General features: G+C 23.2%; 5 protein-coding genes across 9 annotated transcripts in view; 2 read left to right on the top strand and 3 right to left on the bottom strand.

Moving 5' to 3' along the window:
* Window positions 1–5847: 5847 nt before the first annotated feature.
* LOC102677688 (rhomboid-related protein 2) lies at window positions 5848–12446 on the bottom strand. 4 transcript variants are annotated; one of them, XM_006609405.2, is made up of 6 exons: window positions 8239–8445; window positions 7824–8161; window positions 7482–7560; window positions 7174–7362; window positions 6666–6988; window positions 5848–6590 (listed from the first exon to the last, which is right to left on the bottom strand). In XM_006609405.2, exons 3-6 carry the CDS (start codon window positions 7539–7541, stop codon window positions 6080–6082), a joined length of 1083 nt encoding a protein of 360 aa, XP_006609468.1. In that variant the 5' UTR covers window positions 7542–7560; window positions 7824–8161; window positions 8239–8445; the 3' UTR covers window positions 5848–6079. The 4 variants fall into 4 exon arrangements, with proteins under 4 accessions (XP_006609468.1, XP_006609467.1, XP_031370992.1 ...); XM_006609404.2 differs by lacking the exons at window positions 7824–8161; window positions 8239–8445 and adding an exon at window positions 11920–12446; XM_031515132.1 differs by lacking the exon at window positions 7824–8161 and having other exon boundaries at window positions 8162–8445.
* On the top strand, window positions 10399–13504 carry LOC102678015 (Meckel syndrome type 1 protein). Its single transcript, XM_006609407.2, has 4 exons — window positions 10399–10629; window positions 10916–11609; window positions 12590–12945; window positions 13028–13504. Exons 1-4 carry the CDS (start codon window positions 10553–10555, stop codon window positions 13428–13430), a joined length of 1530 nt encoding a protein of 509 aa, XP_006609470.1. The 5' UTR covers window positions 10399–10552; the 3' UTR covers window positions 13431–13504.
* Window positions 13505–14339: 835 nt separating this feature from the next.
* On the bottom strand, window positions 14340–15660 carry LOC102676670 (ER membrane protein complex subunit 7). The gene is made up of 4 exons (XM_006609399.2): window positions 15256–15660; window positions 14807–15065; window positions 14646–14720; window positions 14340–14531 (listed from the first exon to the last, which is right to left on the bottom strand). The coding sequence occupies exons 1-4, from the start codon at window positions 15462–15464 to the stop codon at window positions 14403–14405; spliced, it is 672 nt and encodes a 223-aa protein (XP_006609462.1). The 5' UTR covers window positions 15465–15660; the 3' UTR covers window positions 14340–14402.
* A 32-nt stretch (window positions 15661–15692) lies between these two features.
* The window catches only part of LOC102676496 (RNA-binding protein 42), a 10235-nt gene continuing 2849 nt past the window's right edge, over window positions 15693–23078 (top strand). For both annotated transcript variants that reach the window (XR_420814.2, XM_006609398.2), the window contains exons 1-4: window positions 15693–15905; window positions 16199–16440; window positions 16534–16911; window positions 16991–17185. Coding sequence is in view for 1 of the 2 variants with exons in the window: in XM_006609398.2 (XP_006609461.1) it covers window positions 15865–15905; window positions 16199–16440; window positions 16534–16911; window positions 16991–17185 (856 nt within the window). In the remaining variant the exon portion in view is untranslated. The remainder of the gene's footprint in view (window positions 15906–16198; window positions 16441–16533; window positions 16912–16990; window positions 17186–23078) is intronic.
* Window positions 17415–20411, bottom strand: LOC102676358. The gene is made up of 4 exons (XM_006609397.2): window positions 20050–20411; window positions 18148–18500; window positions 17835–18064; window positions 17415–17750 (listed from the first exon to the last, which is right to left on the bottom strand). Exons 2-4 carry the CDS (start codon window positions 18363–18365, stop codon window positions 17590–17592), a joined length of 609 nt encoding a protein of 202 aa, XP_006609460.1. The 5' UTR covers window positions 18366–18500; window positions 20050–20411; the 3' UTR covers window positions 17415–17589.

The following is a 23078-nucleotide window of genomic DNA, read 5'->3' as shown; positions in this document are numbered from 1 at the left end:
AAAAAAAAAAAAAAAAAAAGAACTTCTGTGTTCTATATCGTGATTTTTACATATTTTTAAACGACAAAAAAAAAAAAAAGAATCTTTAAAGATCTCAAAAAACACGTAATCATCTATTACATCAACACACTGTCCTTTCTCATATTGTTATGATTATAGTAGGGATTGTGTCGATCGAGCAATTATATTACGTTAACCTGTAAAAAAATTATGATCGCCATCATTATTATTTTGCAATACTCGGCATTATCATTATTTCACTACATAGTGACTGATATTATTTCGATCATGAAATCATGAATATTAAACAAAAGAGATATAAAAGAAAGAGATATAATCTGACGTAAATTTTTTTCTAACGCTTGATAATAATCTAATATATCGTTCTGTGCAACTACTTATCAACGTAAACGATATTTCAAGTGATGTGTGTTATAAATGTATCGATCAGAAGACATTTTCCCACTATTATTTTGATAATCTGTCTTCATGCGAAAAGCAGTCGTGAAAAAATTAATCACATGATTTGTGAATGGAATTATATATATATATATATAAATATGCGTATTATAGATTCAGTTTCTCAAAAAAAAAAAAAAAAAAAAAAAAGAAAAAAAAAAAAACAATATGGAAATTTTTCAGCCTCGCATAAGATATACAGAGCATTTATTTTAGCCGATTATAAAGGTAATTCACAATCAATACAAATTGTATCATTACAAAATTTTTATTATTACACTTATGAAAGAAAAAAAAAAAAACAAGAAAATTTTTTTTAGATTATACAAAATCGGAGTCCTGAAGAATACCGTGTTTAAATGCTTCCACTAAAATAACGAAAAGAGAAATAACATTATGGGAAATTAAGTTAAAACGAATAAACGGAAAGGTATAATGTGAACAGCGATTTTTAAATGCGATCACCCGCAATCCGATTGTACTTTTCGAAGAGTGGTGCCCCCTTGACGTTTCTCTGCTTTCTTTTTGCAGCAATTGAAGCGATTGAATATATTTACATTTTTCATTTATCATTATTATTAAATTCCATTACCAACATAGTTCGATCTCTCCAATTGTGATAAGAAGAAACTTCCTACATGTACATTTACATGTTTGCGTTGCATCAAATCTAAACTCCACAAAATATTATATATGTATCGAAAAAAATGTTGAACTCTCTTTTTGTGCTTTAATCTTTGTACATACGTATAAGTACGATGCAATATCGCAATCACATGTAAAAATATTTTCAAGATTAACGTTTGCTCGAATGATATTGTTGTATGTAAATGGTGGAATGCCATGCCGTACATTAGACATAAAATAATAAAGTTAGAAAGCGGAGTACGACAATGGCAGCCCTCTTTTTAAGTACTTTTTAGCAACGTAAAACATCAAATGAAAATAAGAATATATACACAAATACACAGACACGATAAAAAATAAAAAGAAAAAAAAAAAAAAGAAAAAAAAAAAAAAAAAAAAAAAAAAAAAAAAAAAAAAAAAAAAAGAAACGAATATTATCGTTGATATGACAGGCAAATCACACATCTAGACTATTCTATAGGACTAGAAACGACGTAAGGTATCGATATAAGACGTGTGTATGTAAGTACCTACTCGTTTGTAACCTGAAAGAAGATCGATATCTATCGATCGATCTCTTTCAAGTAAAAAGTCTGTACATAGATAAAGAGAAGAAAAAAAAAGGAACGAAATAAAACACGCCGAGGTACTCAGCTCCCTCCTAAAAATATTGTACTATATTAATAATAATAATAATAATAATAATAATAATAATAATAACAATAAGAATAATAATTATTATTATAATAATTATAACAATAATAATAATAATATTAATAATAATATTAATAATAATATTAATAATAATAATAAATAATAATAGTAATAACAATGATGATGATGACGATGATAATGCTTACAATGCGGTCGTGCAAAACGCGAGAAACTAAGGAGACAAAAAGTTAAACGAAACGAGATTTCAAAAAAGAAGAAAAAGGAAAAAAGAGGAAGGAGAAGTGAAATAATAATTATTAAATAAATAAATAAATAAATAAATAAATAAATAAATAAAAAAAAGGCTAAGAAGCGATATTACCTATGAAACCCGCTATTAATGCGATTAATTCAAATAAATTAACTACAATTAATAGCGAGCGAGAACATACCACGCCTACAGTAAACTACAGGTGTAGCATACACGATAATATTATTATCAAAACAGTTCAATGTAAAAAAATTGTTATTTTTGTTGAAATAAAAATCACCTCCGTTATAATAACGAGCACCCCTTTTGACTCTTGTCTCTAAACGCTTCGTGTTATTTTCTTATATGGCCAAGCATGATGGATATACAGAGCGTACATGAACGTTTTTTTTTAATACTTCAGTGCCGTACGAAATTCAAAGTTCCTGGTAGATTAAAATAAAACTGAAGTTTAAAAAAAAATTAAATACAAAAATTATATCGAAATATTCAATTAGAAGAAAATCTTGATTACATACCACAAATTTATTTGTATCTTCCTTTACTTCATCTTATTCTTAATTGAAAATTATAATGAAGATATTTCCGGGGGATCATTGATGACTCGTATACAATGATGAACTTATTAAGGATTAATGAATTTTGAAAAATATATATATATATATTAATTTTAATATTTAATACGTGTTTTTTTGAAATAGATAAAAAAATATATGATGGTTTAATTGTACAGTTAATCATTTAAAAATAAGACGTAACGATATGTCATTTTTTCTTTATTATTAAATATCGTAATATTTGACTGAAAGAAATACATATATACTTATACAGAGAAAAAGATGTGTCACGATTACAAATGATCGTACCTGTCCAAAATAATGGTACTTATTATTAAGATAGGAACTGTTTATCTAACAAATAAAAACTTAATAATTATCTGTATTTTAACGTCGAAATCGTATCTATTTAAAGCGACGATTATTTATAATTTATTCTATTCTATTTTATATAGAAAAGGCGCGTACAAAATACATGATGAGTAATACGAACATAATATTTCTTTCATCATAATGAACACTTTATTTTATTTGGTTGAATATACATGTGTATTTGATGTCGCTCATAATTATTTTTAAAATAAGAGATTTATATTCTAATTTTGTTTAGCAGCTTATTTGATGATTTAATAATTTTAATTAAAAACAATAAATGATGTGATTAAATGAAAATTAATTTAAGGTTATTCAGACAAAAAATATAACATATTAATTCATTCGAGTTATAATAATTATTTAATTTATTATATAAAAACATTAATTTTAATTTTTATAAGTACCAAAATAAAAATTTTCTAAATATCAATTTAATTACTATTAATAATTTTTTTTCTTAATTAAAAAGAGAAGTAATTACCGAATTTTGTAACGCTAAATATTAAAAACAAACAAAAAATATATTTTTTAGTAAAATGATTCGATTTAATAAAATTATCCAATTGATTATGAGCGATATATTATGTCAATATTTATTAATTATTTGTGATTATAAAAAAAAAAAATACGCATTTTTTTACTTAAAATTTGATATTTATTACAAAACTTACATACACAAAATAATAAGATAATAAGAAGCACTTATACGCGAAAAATCATAAAAATATAATTAATAAACAAAGTTAAGGTTCCTATTCCTCCTGATAAACTTTTTTTTATTTTTTGTTAAAATAATATTTTTATTCGTTTTCTTCTCGATTTATTCGATTTTTTTTAAGATTAATTTATTACAACTATTAATTTTATTCAATATTTATTCATATTAATTATGTTTTTTATGATGATTTTCTTAAATTACTTTTATTTCTGCTTAATATTATGAAAAACTATTTATTAATTTCAGTTTTGAAAATTTCAAAATCTCTTCATCATTAAAAAATCATTATAAAAGAATCAATAATAAAAGATAACATTTTCTTTATAATTTTGATAAAATATCTTAAATCTTTAAAAAAAATAAAATAAAAATAAATGATTTAATATTTTAACATTTTATTTTAATATTTTATAAAATTATTCTATTAGCTTTTTAAATAATTCAATGATAATTAAAAAATATAAATTTAAATTTATTTTTTTGTGTGATGAATCACTTTAAATAATTTCAACTATAATTATAACGCGTAAGTATTCTTAAAAAGAAAAAAACAAAATGAGAAAGAGCAACAAGTTTTTACAAAACTTATTTTTTTTATTTTTATTATATATAATCTAACAGTTCGTTATTTAAAAATAATTTAATTTTAAATGTTGTTTCATATGAAAATATAAAAATAAAGAATTTACATTATATTCAATACTTTCGTTGCATTTTGTGCGTATTTAGGGAATTTGATTATTAAATATATATATATTTATATAATAGTATATATATATATATACGATTAATATATAATATAAAAACAAAACAAATACAAAATAAAGCAAAAAATAAATTGAATATTTTATTTGATGAAAATAAGGAATAAAGAATATTTGCAATTTTTTTTTATGTATTAATCATAATAATTAATATAATTAGTGATAAAATATAATAAATATACTTGTGCATGACACAAATCTAGATAATTATTAAAAATACTAGAAGTTTATTGTTCTTAAAGTAATAATTAATGATGATACAGTTTCTCTACTATTTCAAATGATGTACCTCATAGCTCTCTCTCTTTCTCTTTCTCTTTTTTTTCTCTCTCTCTCTTATGAGTATGCTAAAATGTACTCTCAGAATTATAATTATCAAGAAAAAAAAGAGAGAGAAATTTTAAATAATTATTCAAAAAAATTCTGTAACTTTACATCTTGTACTTTAAACTATAATTTTTTTTTGTACAAAATTATACTTAATATTTTATTATAAATGTTTATATATGTATTATAAATTCAAAATTATCTTGATATTTTATTTTCTTTCTAAAATTAATACAGTGTGTTTTTAAATAAATTTTAAAAATATAAAACAATAAATTCTATATTTAAAATTTTTTTATTTAGAATTTGAAATTTAGAACTGATTTTATAATTGAAAGGCACTTTTAATATTTAATTTTCTATTAATTATATTTTTCTGAACTTCTATTCTAAAAACATATATATATTGAAATAAATATATAATATATTTAGTTTCATTTTATTAGTGACTAAAATATTTATAGATTTCACAATTAAAATATCAAGTTTGTGAAAATCTTTATACATTTATAAATGTAGTCAAATTAGTTGTATTAATAGTTTGCAAATCAGGTACATGAATAGTGAATTATAAATACATGATAATGAAGTGCAGTAACTTATTAAACAAAAATTATTTTCGAAGACAAATCTTCGATAATAGTATTTTTATCAATAATACTTTATATGTATTATAATGTTAATAATAAAACATGTTTTTTTCAAAAATAAGTGTTATGAGTAATAAAATATTACTCTAATATATATTTAAATATTGAGAATATTGCACTGTAAAATATTCTATTGCAATTATTGTTTTATATTTATTGTAAATTCATAATAATATTTGTATTATAAGATGCAATAAAAAAATCGTATGTTTAAATTAATATAATTTGAATATGTTTATATTAGTAAAAAATGGTTAAACATTTGAATTATTAATATTACTATTCGAATTATATTCTTTTCGTTTATACTTGTATGATATTTAAATGATTATTAAATTTTTTATGTAATTTATTATTATAAAAATATTTGTTCTTATATATATATATATTTTCAAAGAAAATTAAATTAGAAAATATTATTTTTCTTTATTAGTACAAAATATTATCAAGTGTAAAATTATTTATTATTGTCATTAATTTACTTTTTCTGTGCAATATATAGAGATTTTCTATATCACAGTATGCAATATATTAATATTTATTTTAAATGCTTAAACTAGCATCTTGTTTATTTATCTATTTTTATAGAAAAATTTTTGCTCTCTGCTTATATAGTGGCAAGATTTCAATTTCTATTACATTAGAAAACATTTAGCAAAAAAATAAATATATGAAAACTAATTATAATAAGATGTATAGAAAATATTCCATAAAATAGCAGCTGTCATAAGTACAGTATATGTAATAATACTGGCCCACCACACAACTTTTTCCCATGTTTTAACTTCAAGATTACGAAGTACATTTATACCTACAAGTAAGCCTGCAATGGCACCAGCAAAATGAGCAACATATCCAACTTGGTCGTTGGTTTCTAATACATAACGATTATATATTGCTTGACTAACGTCAACAACCGTTACGACAAGGAATACTAATAATTGTAAAACAGCAAATTCCATTTGCGACCAGTTCATTAAAATGGTTGCCACGTGAGCAGTAATTAATGCATATACACCACCTGATGCTCCTGCTAAATATACTGTAGGATCTGATACAGATGTACCAAGAGATCCTGCTAAAACGCCCGCTACATATATAATTAATACTCTCCACCATTTGTGCACCATTTCCAATGGAATACCTAACATTATTTGCACAAGTAAGTTTACCACTAGATGAAATACCCTGTATAAAAAAAAATCTTTAATTTCTTAATCATATAAAAATAGTTACATTCAATGATAAAAAACAAATACACACCCCACATGTACAAACATATATGTTAAATATCTCCATGCTTCATATCTTTTGTGTGGATTATAAATAAATAATGTAGCTGCTGGTCCTTCAACAGAAGGTGATTTATATACAATTACATCATATAAAAATAAAATAATTTCTAATATGGAAATAATTATCATTGCTAATGCTGGAGGTTTACAACTATATTCTTCTTCATATTGTCCATCAGTGATATCACTAGACCGTGCTATTTGAAAAGTAGTTGGTCTTTGTGGAACCATAGATTGTACATATCGTTGCACCAAGTGACCAAAAACACCTTGCATATCTTTTCTATGTATCTACAAAAAAAAATAAATTATCATAAATACTTGAAAATAATATTAATATAATAACTAATTTTTTAATTACATAAGTGAAAATATAAATAAATAATATATACAATAACTTTAAAAACATAATTGTAAATTGTAAAAAACATAAATTTAATATAATTTTAATATAATATACAATAAAATAAAAATACCATAGCTATAAATTCTGGAAAATCTAAATATCCTGAATCATCTAGATCTGCCTTACGCATAATCATATGAACAACTCTGGTTGGAATATCATTGGAATAAGAAGAACTACGTATCATAGCTCTTAATTCCTGATATGTGATTTTTCCATCCCCATCTAAATCATATTTTTCAAATATAGCTTTCCAATGCTGAAAATATCAAAATTATTGCAATATATAGAAAATCAAATTTTTTATTAGATTTATTATACATAATATTTATAAAGGTTATGACAAATATAATAAAAATTATAAATATAATTTCTTACAGAATTATTATATTGCAGTGGTATTGTTATCGCAGATTCTCCTTCTTGATTACTTCCCATTCTAATTAATTTGAAACCTCTGTAATATATAAAATGAAACAATTAATAATAAATATGATAAAACTATTAATATTTAATATTATGTATAAATTTTTATTTTAATGCTTCTAAGTATTATTATGATTATTTCAATTAAAAAAAAATTAATAAACTAATAAAAAAAATAATAAAATAAACTAATAAAGAATTAAATAATGTGAATTAATTTATCTTTGTTAAAATTAATAACAAAAATACACATTAAATTTCACATGTATACATAAAGAATTAAATATATTGTACCTGTATTTGATTAATCACTAATTGCACGCTAAATATATAAACTATAAACGATACAAGTAACATCTACTTAATACACGTGCAACACACAATCTATGAAATTGTTTCTTCGTTTAATCATTATGAGTAGATTCGTAATTAATTTTTCTTTAGCATTATTCATACAAATGATACATATTTATTTTATCTTATCAGATCGATTATCCGGAAAATTGACACAGAAACCTTGCGTAGTGAACGATTGACAGATATACAGTTGAATATGTATTTTATATCCGCGTGATTTATAATTGTATATTGGCATGTTTCATTTATTTGAAAAATACCAATGACCTTAATACCTGTACACGAGATCAAATAAATTTTAATCAGCAATGCAAGATAAATTAAATTATCTTCAAATAAAATTGCCCATTACTCTGATCAGTTATAGTATGAAGCCAGATCCGTATTATCAGCTACAAATTACGACAGGACACGTTCGAAAAGACTTTATAGCTGAAGGTAGTTAGCGTCGCAACAGGTGAACTCGACGACCAAGTACATTACACGAATAGAAAGTGCCACAAGATATAGTATAGTAGAATGTAATAATTATTTTGTTATAGATTATTGACATGTTTTTTCAGCTTTATTTTTACCTATTATTATCATGTTTTATATCTCTCTATGTTGATTTAATATAAAAAATATTGGAGATAAAATAATTATTTTTGTTTGATTAAAATATATGTAATTTATAATATATATAATATATAAGTTATAATTTAATATATATATATATATATATATATAAAACATAAAAATGAATAAGATTAATGAACATAAATATTTATTTTTAAACAATGAAAATATAATAGTAAAAAATTACAATTCACGTGCACCGGCATATTAACGAATATGTGTACATTTAACTTGATGATTCATTCAATTTTCTTTAGTGAATCATAATATCTGTATAATACTTTAGATAGTTACGATACTTCGTCTTGCTTTCAATAATAAAATATCAATGAAGTTCAATGCAATATTTGATATTGATATATAAGTATTTAAAATATAATTAATAAAATATAATTCGGCATATTTATCGTCAAAATTTAAAATAATATTTATAAAATATTATAATACTTATAGAATTTTGTATAAAATATATCAATTTAATAATTCTTATAAAGTAATCAAAAATTTCATTTTTTATCAAAAATTACACGAAAGATTTAATTATTCATCTATAAAATTATATATTATCTACATTATTCATATCATTAAAAATTATAAAAATTATTTACATAACATACAAAAATATGTTCAATTTTGAAAATAATAACTTAAATTTGCATATTTTATTTCAAATAATAATAATTATCATAATATATATTATTCAAATAATAGAATTAAGATTTTTTTAATCAATAAATAAGAAAAAAAAACAATAAAATTAATCAAATATCGAAGCTTTATATTCTATTCATGTTCTTGGATTTTTTTAAGAATTTTTAAGAAATTTTGAAGAACAAATATAAACAAGAACAGTAAATATTGAAAGAATAGAAATAGAATCAAAATTCGAAAATCAGCGTCATCTTTAGAGTACCGCAAATGAAATAGGTAAAGAAAAGATAGAAAATAATAAAAAGAAAGATAGAGATAGAATTGACTTTCAGCGTCATCTTTTGTGTAACAAAAACATTTCTCTAGAATTATTTTTCTATAAATACTCAAGAGATGGCGTTGATTTTCAATTCTTATTTTATCCTTTTTATATAATATATAAATATGTTTCATATATTATATAATGTGTGTGTTTTGATGACATCGCTCAGCGATAATAATGAGATTTAAATAAATAAAAATTTATCCCAATAACAAAAAAAATCTATGCTGAAAAATTATTTATCGAATCACTTTTTTTTTGTATTTTATAAAACATTCTTAACATATAATTAACTATCTAAATATTATTATCGAATAAAAAATAGGAACTTAATATTATTATATTTTATAATGTTATTGTTTTAAAGTTTGTTTGAAAGATTACAGACAAAATGTCAATTCACAAATTATTTTTATAATTTGACATTTAAAATGTATATACAACAACACAAAATCATATGTTATAAATATTATTTCAGGAAATTTAAAAATTTTTTAAAAAATATAATTTTATTTTTGGAAATATAGTTTACAATTAATTTTTATTATAGAAATAATTTATAATACAATATCATATTATAATTAATTCGAAATAGACATTTCGATTCTAAAATAAATTATAAAAATTAAATTAAATGAAAAATATATTATAATATACATAATTGTAAAAATAAAAGTTCATTATTTTTTTTTAATACAAGAAGAATGTTTTACACGCATATTTATATATTATTTATATATACATATTTGCAAAGGATGCCTATGAAATATTACTGTTTTTATTACGTTATTATACGTCTTAAAAAGCTGACTCAACAGGATATAAGGATCTTATAACTATATTAATTCTATGTCAAAAGCAAGTTGCTACAATCATACATAAAAATATAAAAACGAATATAAAATGCAGGTGTATGTATGCTCAACACCTGTTACTAGGCAACAGAAAAATCGATAAATACATTCGTCCAACGATTGTCGATAGTTTTCTTCAGTTACTCTTTTTAACCGATACTCAAATGTACTTTCTTTTGAATCAACAATTCAAATGATCGATATATTCGATATTAAAAGAAATGGCAAATAAAATACGAAAGCAAAAAATAGCTGCCAATTACAAAGTTAAAGAACCTATAAGCAACTTTAAAATAAGGTAATATTTCAAAATTTCTAATAACAAATTTAATGAGTAACGCATAAAAAAAATTTGATAAATTTCAAAAATTACAATTTGTGATATTATTCCTTTTTCTATTTATTCTTATATACTGCTGAACTATATAATTAACTTCAATTGTTGAAATGATCATTATAATGTGAAATAACGCAATTGTTTTGCCGCCGAAAACAGATATGACGATAGAATTAGATCTCAGCCATCTGGCAGAAATTGTTTCTACCTTGTAAATTGTATTTATCTTCTGCGTTTATTATTTCAGAGTCAAAATCGTACAGCAAAGGCCTTTGCTTGCAGAACTCTTAGAAAATGAAGGGGATACCAGAGACTCAAATTTTCTTGAAGAAGAAGATCGTATTTTTAACTGGCAAGAAAAAGTATTCAGTCCGTTCGAAGTGAGTTTTTATAGCAACGAGACAAATTGTTTAACTGAATCTCAAAAAGCATATTATCAAGAAATCAAAGAAAAAAATATCGAAGGTTCTCGACTTTATACCTATACGCAAAATGATTCTTATTATTTAAATGATGACTTATTAACGAAACCTTATAAGACAAAGCTAGCGATCAGAAATCAAACTGCATTACCGGTTTTGCAAAACCGCAAACCCTTTTCTGAAAGATACAATAAAATGGTTATAGATAATATACCTGATGAAACTAGGATTCGAACGAATCACTATCTTTATATGGATAATTCTACAATGTATGTCATGGTTGACTTATCTCAACAAGATAAAATCTTAACAAGTTCTGATGAGGATACGGAAATAGTGTTATTTGTTATTACGTACGATCGATTGCACAAAATTTTAACAGTAAATCCTGATTTTACGGACGATTATTATTACGTTATCACGAATTCCAGTGGAATTCAATTTAATTATTGGCTCGAACATGTTTCTGAGAAACAGTCATCGTTGGAATTACAACAACAACAAAGCGAAACGCAACGAGTAAGCATGTATATTATATTATAAAATACATGTTTAAGTTATAAACCGTTCTTGTTATAAACCGGTTTTAGGATATTTCCATCTTATTTTTTTGCATTATATATTTAAATACATTTTTTAATATATTTCAAATAAAAAATATAAATGTTACCATATTTTTATTTTTTTTTTAAATTGCATATCAAATAATTACAATTAAATTATATATTACAATTTAAAATTTAATTAACTAATTTTTTAAAATTATTTTTATGAGGAATTATTTACATATTACGCAATCTTATTAAAATATAACGAAATATATACATACCCAACATAGGAGATTTCAGAAATTTGTCTCATCATTCTTTGTGGATAAAACATAATTCTTAAATTTAATAAAAAGTTGTCACTATTATTAATAATTTTTCATAATTAAACATGTGTTTCACGAAACTGATTTTAATTGTTTTATTTTGCACTTGGTTAGAATACATTTATAAGATGTAATTATTTTCATATTTAATTGTATATTTTCGACCATGTTATTATAGTGTAATCAAGATTTATCAGTTATTTAAAATACATCTAATATATGAGAATGAAGTATATTAAACCGTGGTCTGAAATCCGACTGAATCCTATGGCACTGAATAGCTGCTTGAACACGTTTACACTTATATTGTCTGTCTACATATATACACAAACCCACTTATATATCTTTCTGTTTATACATATATGATGGAGCAATACTGTCATTTAAACGGAAAAGTAACTTTCATACAATTTCGTAGTATTGCGATTGTATAATCTACTTCTATATATTTTCATGTTATATGTTATACAAAAATTTTTTTTTACTGATAAAATTAAATAAAAATATATTTGATGCTAAAAATATTATAATTGAAGTATTCATTACTTTAGTTTAATCTTTATAATATGTCTATAACTACAAGTATAAAATTATTAAATATTATTTTAATTTTTATATTTTATAGGAAATTAAAGAACAACTGATACACAAAGAAGCAGAAATATTTCGAGGCATGCAATTAGTATTACCAAATGTATATAAATATTTTATAAAATTAGATATTTTATCAGCTCATGATTTCTTTTTTGATGGGCTTTGTATTTCTTATCATGTTTATTTGCCAGAACATTGGAGTACAAATCAAAGTGATAGTTTATTTGGAAGAACTCAAAGATGTAATTTAAAGAATAATTCAGCATATTTTAGTTATGCCTCACAAATATCATTAGAATTTCAATCAACCACTGAGCTTGATATGAATAATCTATCATCTTGGCCTCGATTCTTATTATCAGTTACATCACTTGATAGTTGGTTTAGGTAAATCAATTAAACATTTTTATATTTTAAATAAAAATAATAAAAAAAAAATTAAGTTTAATTCAATAATTAAAAATTTCAGATATCGTACAGAAGGTTATGCAGCTATACTTTTGCCTGTACTGCCTGGTTTATATAAATTCAATATTCCTACTTGGCGACCATCAGGAAGTATTATTAATTCTCTTAGAAGATTTTTCACAGGTGGTACTTATGAACTAGAAGATATAACTTTCTGTAGTATTCCCAAAGGACATGAAGATAAAATATTAAATAAATCACAATTAAATGTTACATCAAGTGGTTATATAAAATTAAAAATGAATATCATTCATCAAACTCATAATTCAATTAAAAATAATCATCAATTAGATCATTTTCAAAAACTGAGTACAGATAAACTTATGTCTAATATAGACAATATTTTTGAACAATTTAAAGCAGCCAGAGAACGTATGTTACAAATTCGAAATTTAAATATTTAATTATTATAATTAAATATTTAATTATTTAAACTTAAATAATCAATAACTATAAAAAAATTACATTTAAAATAATCTGTGATATATTGTAAATAATAATAAATTTCAATTTATTGAAATAATAATTTATAAAATAATTAATATAATAATTAAAATATTTTAATAAAATTCTTTAATACTATCTTTATTTTTTTTTATTTATTACTATTACTTTTACTATTATTTTTTTAATACTTTTAATAATAATAATGAATTATATATAATTTTTTAATAATAAATTAAATTTATTTTTGACAAATCGAAATCTAAACAACATGACAATAATATAAGTTAACTATTATTAAATATTTTTTAAATATTTTTTAATTAATAATCTGTTCATTCATGATTACTTTACTTAAGTTATTCTATTGAATATATGGATTTTAGATAAATATCAAATTTTTAATTTCTTAATATAGAATAATAATATAAATGCAATTTTGGAATATTTATTTGTTAAACTATAAATATATTCTGTCAAATATTGATTGATATAATGTTTTTTTAACTATGTTACATTTATTATATTTAATATTTAAATTTCTTTCTAGATACTTTCTAGATACTTTTAATATTACATAAAGAAAAAATAAAATAATTATAAATAAATACATCCAAAATAATTCGTGAACAATATGTGAAATTATATATTAATATTTTATAAGAAACAAAAAGTTTCTATTATTAATATTCCTGAAAATATTTTTTTTATTTTCTTAAAATTTATTATTTTGTAATAGCCATCTAAAAACATCCTAATAAAAAAAATTATATAACATGATATTAGTATATTCAATTATGCACTAAATAACATTTTAGAATTCACTGTTATTTTTCAAATGTGGAAAGAAAAATTCGACATCTTTTTTCTAAAATATGATTAACTAAAAGACTAGAGTAAAAGTGCAAACATACATCCTATAGACTTTTCAATCATTGTCTTTTTTTTGCTGCTTTTACTGCTTTTGATTTTTGTTTTTCTCCACCAGATAAAAATGATGTTATTACCTCAGACATTTCTGGCATATTATAATTAGTGAAATTATTTAATTGTTCCATTTCCTAAGAAAAATAAAAATAATAATTATATATTTTTCATCATTATATAATAAATTTATGTATATTTTTAAATTTGTATATATTTAAATTATATGTATAATTGAAATATTTACTAACCTTTCTGGTTTCAGGATCATTCATAATTTTTGGTATAATCATAATTAACAATAATGGTAATATCATCATTAAAACCTACAAAAATTAAAAAAATATATATTTTCATTTCTTTTTCTCTTTACAAATTTATAAAATAATAATAATTAAAATAACAATTTTACCATTGGATTAAATAAAAAGTCTGTTACTCTCCATTGTTCTCTAACTTGAAAATATCGAAATGGTGTTAAAGGTCTCATTTTTAATGGATAAGGAACTTGTATTACTTGTGATGTCTGAATCAAATTAACTTTTCTTGCCCTGAACTTTCCTTTTGAGTTAATTTCTACTCTTATAGGTTCATAAACACAATTTGGGTTTACAACCTCGATTACATATGATCCTGATGGTACATTAGAAATGACAAATGTTCCATCTTCTCTATAAATGTTAAATGCAAAGTAAAAATTATTTAAAAATTATTAACATTTCTCATATTCCTAACCTATATGAAGTTTTAAAAAATAATTATTTTATATTATTTCTATGTCTTTGATTAATTGATTACTTTTTTATGTATAAATAATATTTTTAATCTTTAGCATTTTGAAAATATTTAATGCATATTTACCTTAAGAAACCATAGTGTTCTCCACCATTAGCCATGACATGGGTCATTAATTGCCAGCCACTTGGAGCTCCATTTTCCCATGGAAAAACTTTTCCTTCGATAACATATAAATCTGTCGATACGTCTTCATCATTTTCGGCAATTACATATTTATTGGAAATGTTGACAATAATAAAAAGTAGAAAAATAAAACTTTTATACATAATCATATTGGATGAGCTTCCACATACAAGAAGTTTAATGTTAAATGTCTAAATATTGCCAGTATAGTAAACTATAGATAATTTTCACTAAATAATAAATTTTTAAAAATTATTCTAAATAATATTTTTAATATTCTTAAAACAGAAAATTTCATTACACATTCTAAAGATTATATTAAATATATTGAAATAAGCAATATATTTGACAAAACAGGATATAAACTATTTAAAGTTGTATATAATTTGTGTTGGTAATACTGAGGTAACTAGTGAGTACTAAGCGATTTTTCGATCTTCAAACATTGAAAGTAATGTTATTGAAGTGCGTTTGGTTGTAAATCTTCAATTAATCTAAAAATATATATTTATATTATTGAAGAAATTCAGAAACAATAAAAATATTAAAATGGATGACAAATTACGTCAAATGGAAGATGAAATGAACAGGTATAAGATAGTTATAAATATATTAGAATCTTTCTAACCTATTTGCACTATTCTTTTATTTTATCGTTTCTTTGTATATATTCCCTTCTTTTTACCTTGTAACTAATTATGTCATTTACGTTTTTAAAAGTATTGCATCGTTTGTAATTTACATAGTAAATTGTACTATGTGGCTCATTTATTATAAAGCAAATAAATTATTACAAGTTTAGATAAAGGTAACTGTATGATTAAAAATTTATGACTAAAATAAAAATCTTTTTAATTAATTACAAATTTAAACTTATTTTTAGGTTTGAAGCTGAAATTGGTGGTCAATTAGTTACACCAATAGTCAGGCCTGTTATTGGTGCAAATACATATAATCAAGTAGCTAGACAGTTAGAACAACACGAACTTCCAACACCAGTTGTTGCTGCTGCTGCAGCTAGTTTAGCTTTTCCTCCAATGATTGGATTTCCACCTCCACCTCCACCACCACCGCCACCACCTCCACCACCACCAATGCTAATTCCTCAACAAGTAGCAAGACAAGGTTAGTGATTACAAAATATTTTATATATTATAAAACTTCTATTAATAATAAATAAAATATTTTTATTTATCAATAAAATATTATTTCGTATAGGTACGGTTCCTTCTATTACAACATATTCATCACCTGCACAGATAAGTAATCCATATTTACCAAATATGGTGGATCCGTGTTTAAGTGCTACTCCAAAAACTTATGAATCTACATCAGCACCAATGATTCATCCAGAAATTATTGAACAGATTATCAATACAAAGATCCCTGAAGATGACAGCAAAAAGAAACCCAAGGTAAAAGGAGTTAGTACTGCAGCAGAATTAGCAATTAGTCAAGGAAAAGCAAGTTCTATCATGGCTAATGCTAGTGCAGAAGAAACTCATCCAAAAGGTAAAGGGAAAAAAAATAAAAAAATTGTACGAATGGCTGGTGGACAAATATGGGAAGATCCTTCTTTGCTTGAATGGGATGAAGGTTAATTATTTATTTATATCTGTACTGTTCATATAATTTATTTTTAAATATATCTTACAATTTTTTTTTTATATTATAGATGATTTCAGAATATTTTGCGGAGATTTAGGAAATGATGTCACAGACGAAATGCTAGTAAGAGTTTTTGGAAAATATCCGAGTTTTCAAAAAGCAAAAGTAGTGAGAGATAAAAGAACAAACAAGACAAAAGGATTTGGATTTGTATCTTTCAAAGATCCGCAAGATTTCATCAAAGCGATGAAAGAAATGAATGGTAAGTTAATAAATAATTTTTTTATTATAATAATTTAGTTATTGATTTTATAAAAAAAAAAAATAAATCATAATTTTATATGTAATGAAATAGAATAAGATTTTTTAAAAAGAAAGTTTGATAAATGTATTAATATATCATGATTTTCTAAATACTATATAATAATTATTCATAATTAATAAAATGAAAGAAATTTTTGATATATTAAAAATATTGAAAAATACTTAAATATTTACAGATAATGTTATTATTGTTTGTGAATACCTTAAAATTTAGAATTGCAATCATGAATGTATTAAAATATAACACTTATTTAAAACTATAAATAATTAAATATTTCATATACCACAATTATGAGATCAGTATTCCTTTTGAACAGTCATATTTTAAGTAGTGAATTCTTATCATTTGCCAAATGGACCCCATCCATATGATATAAAAAGTTGTGGTATTATCGAGTATTGTCTTCGAGTACTTCCGTTACGTACTGCAATGCGAGAATTGGAGTGCATTGTAGCTGGTGTCGTAATTTCAATTTTTCCTTGTTCTTGTTGTTGAACAGTACCTTAACATATATATATACCATGTGTATTTATATGTCTACATAATAATATATTATTATTTTCTTTCTCGTTTAATGTTTTCTTACTGGCATGATTTCCACGAGAACCATGTGATTTCATATAAAGAACGGAAAAGGGCATGCCACCGGCACTCCAACTACGAGACATAACAACATCCTTCTTCGATAGTCTATTTCCAATTTTGGTACCAAATGTTGAAGTTTGATAAAACTTATTTAATGGCGCAGAAGTATCATCCCATGTCTCTATTATTGTATTTGGATCTAAGTTTGAAGCTTGTCGTTGAATATTAATTCTACAATCCATAACAATATCATTTTTTAGCATATACGGAACAATATGAAAATTGAAAGATTAAAAAGTATATAAGAATTATACTTCGACATGGATAAATTTTCAGGTATAGTAGGAATATCTTTTTGAACTTCTTGCATTGGTAACCATTCCGAACATTTTCCATTCGTAGAACACTCTGATGTGACTATGGTATTCAATTCATTTTTTTCCAACGCATTCTTTAAATCAAGTAATGGTACTGCTTGACATATTATCCATAATATATTCAATATGAAGACAAAGATGATTGCAGCGAACATTTTTTTTCTTTTTTATGTTTCAAATGTATTTTTTCGGTCGATATATTATTTCTCGTGTTCGTTTTTAATGTTTTCACTTCCGTGAAACAATTCGTTAATGTAGATACAGCGGTGTGTCGTTTTCTTTGTCGAATTCTGAAAAGTATTGTAAAAATTGTGATAAATTTTCAATGTAATATATGCAGTACAGCGATGATATAAATTTAATCAAAATGTGAATGATTCGTTGTTCACATCACATGCCTGAGCTTTGTGATGATCGGATGTGATCGTTATTAGGCTGGTCACAAATTTTCGAATTTGACGACATCCAGTTATGCTGTTTACATTTTCGAAACATTTCTGCAATGGTTACGTACTATTTATACAACATTCCTGCTAAAGTTAGTACGGTGAATAATCAACTTGCCGATTTTAGTGACCATGGAATGAGATTGAGGTGGAATAACGACATTGTCGCTCGTTGACAATGAAAGAGACGCATGATTTGGAGGATCAAAGAATCTTTTTCAAAAGATTGTTAATTTGTTTTTTTATTTAAGAAATGCTTTGTTGTGTTTTTTTATTTTTGTTTGTTATTTTTATTTATTTGCATTGGCAAAATATAAGAAAAATATGATTTAGAATAATTTTATAGAAAAAAAATGATTGTTATGAATTTTTTGGTATTCAATTAATTAATAAAAAAATATAGAATTATAGAATAATAATTTTTGTTTAGCTATATTTTGTTATTATATACGCATAAAGAAAGTGAAAAAATAAATTTACATTAATTAAAAATTATTGAAAAAGATAAATGAATAGTAAAAAAATATTAATACTTAAAATTTTACTCTTTGAGAAATTCAATAATTAATCTTCAATATCTTATACTTACATTGCTACAAATTTTCACATTTATTATATATATAAATGTTTTAATGATTTTCTGTCACGTTGTTACTTTGTTAGAAGAGAAAAATAATGAAATTTAAAAGAAAAAAAAATTTTTAATTTATTTTTTAATTTTGCTTGAAAAATAACTGAAATATTTATAAATAATTAAGTTTGCATTTTTCATTCTATACAACAAAATTTTTATATATATATTTTAATTCGAAATTTTATATTTTAATGTGTTTCTTGGTTTTTTTTTTTAATATTTCTTATAATATTCTTTATAAAATATAATTTAAAAAATTTTTATACAATTTTTCTTATAATTATTTTAATAATTTTAGCTCTAATAATGGCAATTTTATTCTTTAAAAAGATATTTCTTCTTCATCTGAAGAAATTATTTCATGAATCTTAGCTTTATTTTTTCTTTAATTAAATTTATTTAAATTAAAAAATTTATAATTAATTTTTATTTCAAATTTCAACAAAGTATGCAATATAATTGCAATATAATTCTATGCAAATATTCCTCCAAGAAACTATAATTTAAAATTAAGAAAATTTTTCCTATAAATTCATCCATAGACATAGAAAAAGAAAGAAAAAAAAAAAAAAGATTGATCACTTTGATTCTACAAATTTAAATATTCTCTCAAAAAAAAAAAAAAAAAAACTATAGTATGAGAAAAAAAATATAAAAATTTTCTTCAACTTCACAAATTTAATGTAAATGTGTTTTTTTTAAAAAAAATTTTTTAATTGATATCTAAACGTAAGTAAAAAAAAGAAAAAAAAAACTTACCGTGGACACAGCCGTCTGTTCGTTCAGTCGATTTCTCGTTTAAAGAAATTCGTGGTGTCGGCTGTTCGTATATCGCTCGTGAGTTTGGCGCGCGAATACGGAATCGTTCGAACATCCGTTACCCGTCGGGGTGATTGTGACGGAGTGTGTTGCGACGTCGCTCGTCCCAGTACTCATTCAACAACCCCTACCTTTCTTCCCTCTAACCCCTCCCTCTACTTGATCGCAAAGTAGCCAATCAGAATCGCCGTCTTTAGCGGACAACCGATCGTACATCGCGCCTTTTTATTCGTCATCACGATCGTCATTCCGTTGATTACCTCTTCGCGGTTGTCATCGTTGCTTTCACGTCGTTTTCGTCATTTTTTCGTAAGTTTTTCTTGACAGTTCAGACATTATTTTCTTCTTCTTTATATAGCAAATATATTATTCAGAGATTCATAATTTAGAGAAAATCGGAATAAATGAATTCTTAGGAAGAATATTAAAATTTGGAAAAATCTATTTTATCGTATAAATTTCTCATTTTACGCTGTACACGTTTATAATATAGAATAGAAAGAGACTTTTTTTGCTTTATTCTATCTTCCTCGTTGTTATTATTAGCTTTTCTTTTTTTATCTCCATTCTTATTATAGGTCCCAAATTAATCGATTCACAGTGGTTGGTCGATCGCATTTTTCGTTCACGAGAAATTCTTTCTTCCTCTCTCGCATTTTGTTTCGCACGATGGATGAATCAGTGTCGTACACATTCTGATTCGCGATATTCACGGTGGTCACACGATGGATATGAATATAGCGCGAATATTTTAGTCAGATATATTTATTTTACCGGCCGAGAGACCACGACTCGATTACAAAATAAACATATTGTCTCTGAAGCTTCTGTCGTATATTACGGGAAATACCTCCAAACGCTCGAAACATTGGAAGATTTAGGCTGTTTATTGAATTGAGTAACAAATTTTTGCTCAGATTTTTTTTTTTTTTTTACGAAACTTTGCATTATTAACTTTCCACGAATTGAATATAATTGTTCTATCGAATGTAAATTTTCAAATATACGATGTACACATTATGAAATTTAATTATACATGGTAGTATAATAAAATTTTGTTTTCTTATTTGATTTATGAAATAGAGGAAATAAAGTGTATTTAATGAAATATGTATATTATATAATTATAATTTTCTATTCTAATTTTATTATTATTTTTAATAGTTTTTATTGTGATTAATTATTATTTGAATGAAAAAATAAGTGGAACAATCAGTAAATTCTTTATATATGAATCATTCAGTTATTCCAACTATTCCCCTATACAATAATAAATTGAATGTTATCATTTCTATGAATAAGAATGAATCAATGATATGTATCACTTTTTTTTTATCTTATCCATTATCAATTATTTTTTGGAAAATTTCTTTAATTTGTTATTATGAATTTTTGTTAATCAGGATTATATTTATAATTTTTTTAATTTCATTTTTTAAATTCTTTTTTGTTTTGTTTATTTAAAAAGATGATTATTATTATAATCACCAGAATCTTTTATAATCTTTTATATTCTAATTAGACTTTATAAATTTCTATACAACATTTTGAAACATTAGATCTGTTTAGTAATTTCATTGTCATATATTACACGTATATTGCACAATTACATATATTATAAGTTTTCACACTTCCACATTTCGTTCTTTCCACTGTCTAAAGTGTATTATTGCTCGATGATGAGATGATAGAAAATATTAATGTTCAAATATATCCAGCCGAACTTGGTTTGGAAACTTAAATTAGAACAGTGAGTGATACCACATGCAATACCCCTCCAACATCTGTGTTTGATCACTTTTACAGTGGTGAACTATAAGTGAACTTCATAAGTGGTGGTTTGACGTTAATGTTTTTGGAATTATAAGTATTACCCAATTATTGGATGATTCAATCTCTATCAGAATATCTATATTTCCTGTTATTTCATCAATATGAATGAATTCAATTCAATTGATTTTAATTTAAATTAAATAAATTTAAAAAAATGAACAATAATAAATTCTAAATGTATATTGTAAAAAAACGAGAAGTTATTAATAAAAATAATATAATATAAAATCATAATTAGATGTATGTAGATTAAAAAATAATAAATAAAAAAAATTTAGACTCATACGATAAATGCAGGTTCATTTTAATTATCTTAAAATATGTTATCATTTCATATTCCTTTTTAATTTTTTTTAACAAAGATTTTTTTTTTTATTGTATAATATGGTTTTATTATGTTACACAATTTTCACGAAATATTTTCTTTTACGTTATAATTAAAATTGCGAAATTATCCCACTTTAAAACTCGTATTAAAATTTCGAAAAAAAAACTCCACGAATATGATTTTAATAAATTAAATCAATGAAATTAATTTCTGTTTTTACTGAAGAGCCATAAATAATTCAATAATTTGAATTTTAATAAGAATAAGTAAGAATATTTATTACATCGATATATAAATTAACTTTTCCTATCATTTGAATCATTAAAAATAATTTTAGAAAATTTCTTCGATCCAAATTTAAATTTATAATATTTCATTTTATATTAATAATTTATATTTTAATTATAATTTAACTTTTGCAATTAAAAGTTATTTTAAAGAAATATCGATCGATCGATATTAAATCAAATTTATTCAAATTTTTTTTCCTCTCAATTTAATTATTCTGAGATATTTTGTTTTAAACTATTATCATATGGTAATATAACGTTTTTTAAGATAATTATTCTTGTTAAACTTTTTTTTCTAAGATAAAATATGATTCTACGTTAAAATTTATGAAAAATTTCTCGATTATTGAAACGAGACACCCGGTACATGCGCCAGCGGCAAGTAGTAACGCAAGAATTTGATCAGGCACGCAACAAGTAGTTCGAACACACGTATGAGCGAATGAATGGGAAGAATTTGCTTCCAAGAATTTCGATTTGTACGTGATATTAATTGAAATAAAAACAATGGATTTCTT

The sequence above is a fragment of the Apis dorsata genome, unplaced genomic scaffold, assembly GCF_000469605.1.
Source record: "Apis dorsata unplaced genomic scaffold, Apis dorsata 1.3 scaffold_56, whole genome shotgun sequence".
Classification (NCBI taxonomy): Eukaryota; Metazoa; Arthropoda; class Insecta; order Hymenoptera; family Apidae; genus Apis; species Apis dorsata.
The sequence above is the reverse complement of the archived record's forward strand: the minus strand, read 5'-3'. Positions and strand labels throughout refer to the sequence as shown.

What these genes read in the sequence shown, in the direction of transcription:
- LOC102676670 (XM_006609399.2), bottom strand. Translation starts at nt 15,464, where the DNA reads ATGATTATGTATAAAAGTTTTATTTTTCTACTTTTTATTATTGTCAAC. An exon ending in GAACACTATGGTTTCTTAAG is followed by an intron (nt 15,066 to 15,255) that starts GTAAATATGCAT and finishes TAACATTTATAG; the next exon opens with AGAAGATGGAACATTTGTCA. An exon ending in ACTTTTTATTTAATCCAATG is followed by an intron (nt 14,721 to 14,806) that starts GTAAAATTGTTA and finishes TAATTTTTGTAG; the next exon opens with GTTTTAATGATGATATTACC.
- LOC102676358 (XM_006609397.2), bottom strand. Translation starts at nt 18,365, where the DNA reads ATGTTCGCTGCAATCATCTTTGTCTTCATATTGAATATATTATGGATA. An exon ending in GAAAATTTATCCATGTCGAA is followed by an intron (nt 18,065 to 18,147) that starts GTATAATTCTTA and finishes TATGGATTGTAG; the next exon opens with AATTAATATTCAACGACAAG. An exon ending in TTCTCGTGGAAATCATGCCA is followed by an intron (nt 17,751 to 17,834) that starts GTAAGAAAACAT and finishes ATATATGTTAAG; the next exon opens with GTACTGTTCAACAACAAGAA.
- LOC102677688 (XM_006609404.2), bottom strand. Translation starts at nt 11,972, where the DNA reads ATGTTTTATCCACAAAGAATGATGAGACAAATTTCTGAAATCTCCTAT. An exon ending in TCTGAAATCTCCTATGTTGG is followed by an intron (nt 7,561 to 11,919) that starts GTATGTATATAT and finishes TATATATTACAG; the next exon opens with AGGTTTCAAATTAATTAGAA. An exon ending in TTCCAGAATTTATAGCTATG is followed by an intron (nt 6,989 to 7,173) that starts GTATTTTTATTT and finishes TTTTTTTTGTAG; the next exon opens with ATACATAGAAAAGATATGCA.
- LOC102678015 (XM_006609407.2), top strand. Translation starts at nt 10,553, where the DNA reads ATGGCAAATAAAATACGAAAGCAAAAAATAGCTGCCAATTACAAAGTT. An exon ending in ATAAGCAACTTTAAAATAAG is followed by an intron (nt 10,630 to 10,915) that starts GTAATATTTCAA and finishes TTATTATTTCAG; the next exon opens with AGTCAAAATCGTACAGCAAA. An exon ending in AACAAAGCGAAACGCAACGA is followed by an intron (nt 11,610 to 12,589) that starts GTAAGCATGTAT and finishes TATATTTTATAG; the next exon opens with GAAATTAAAGAACAACTGAT.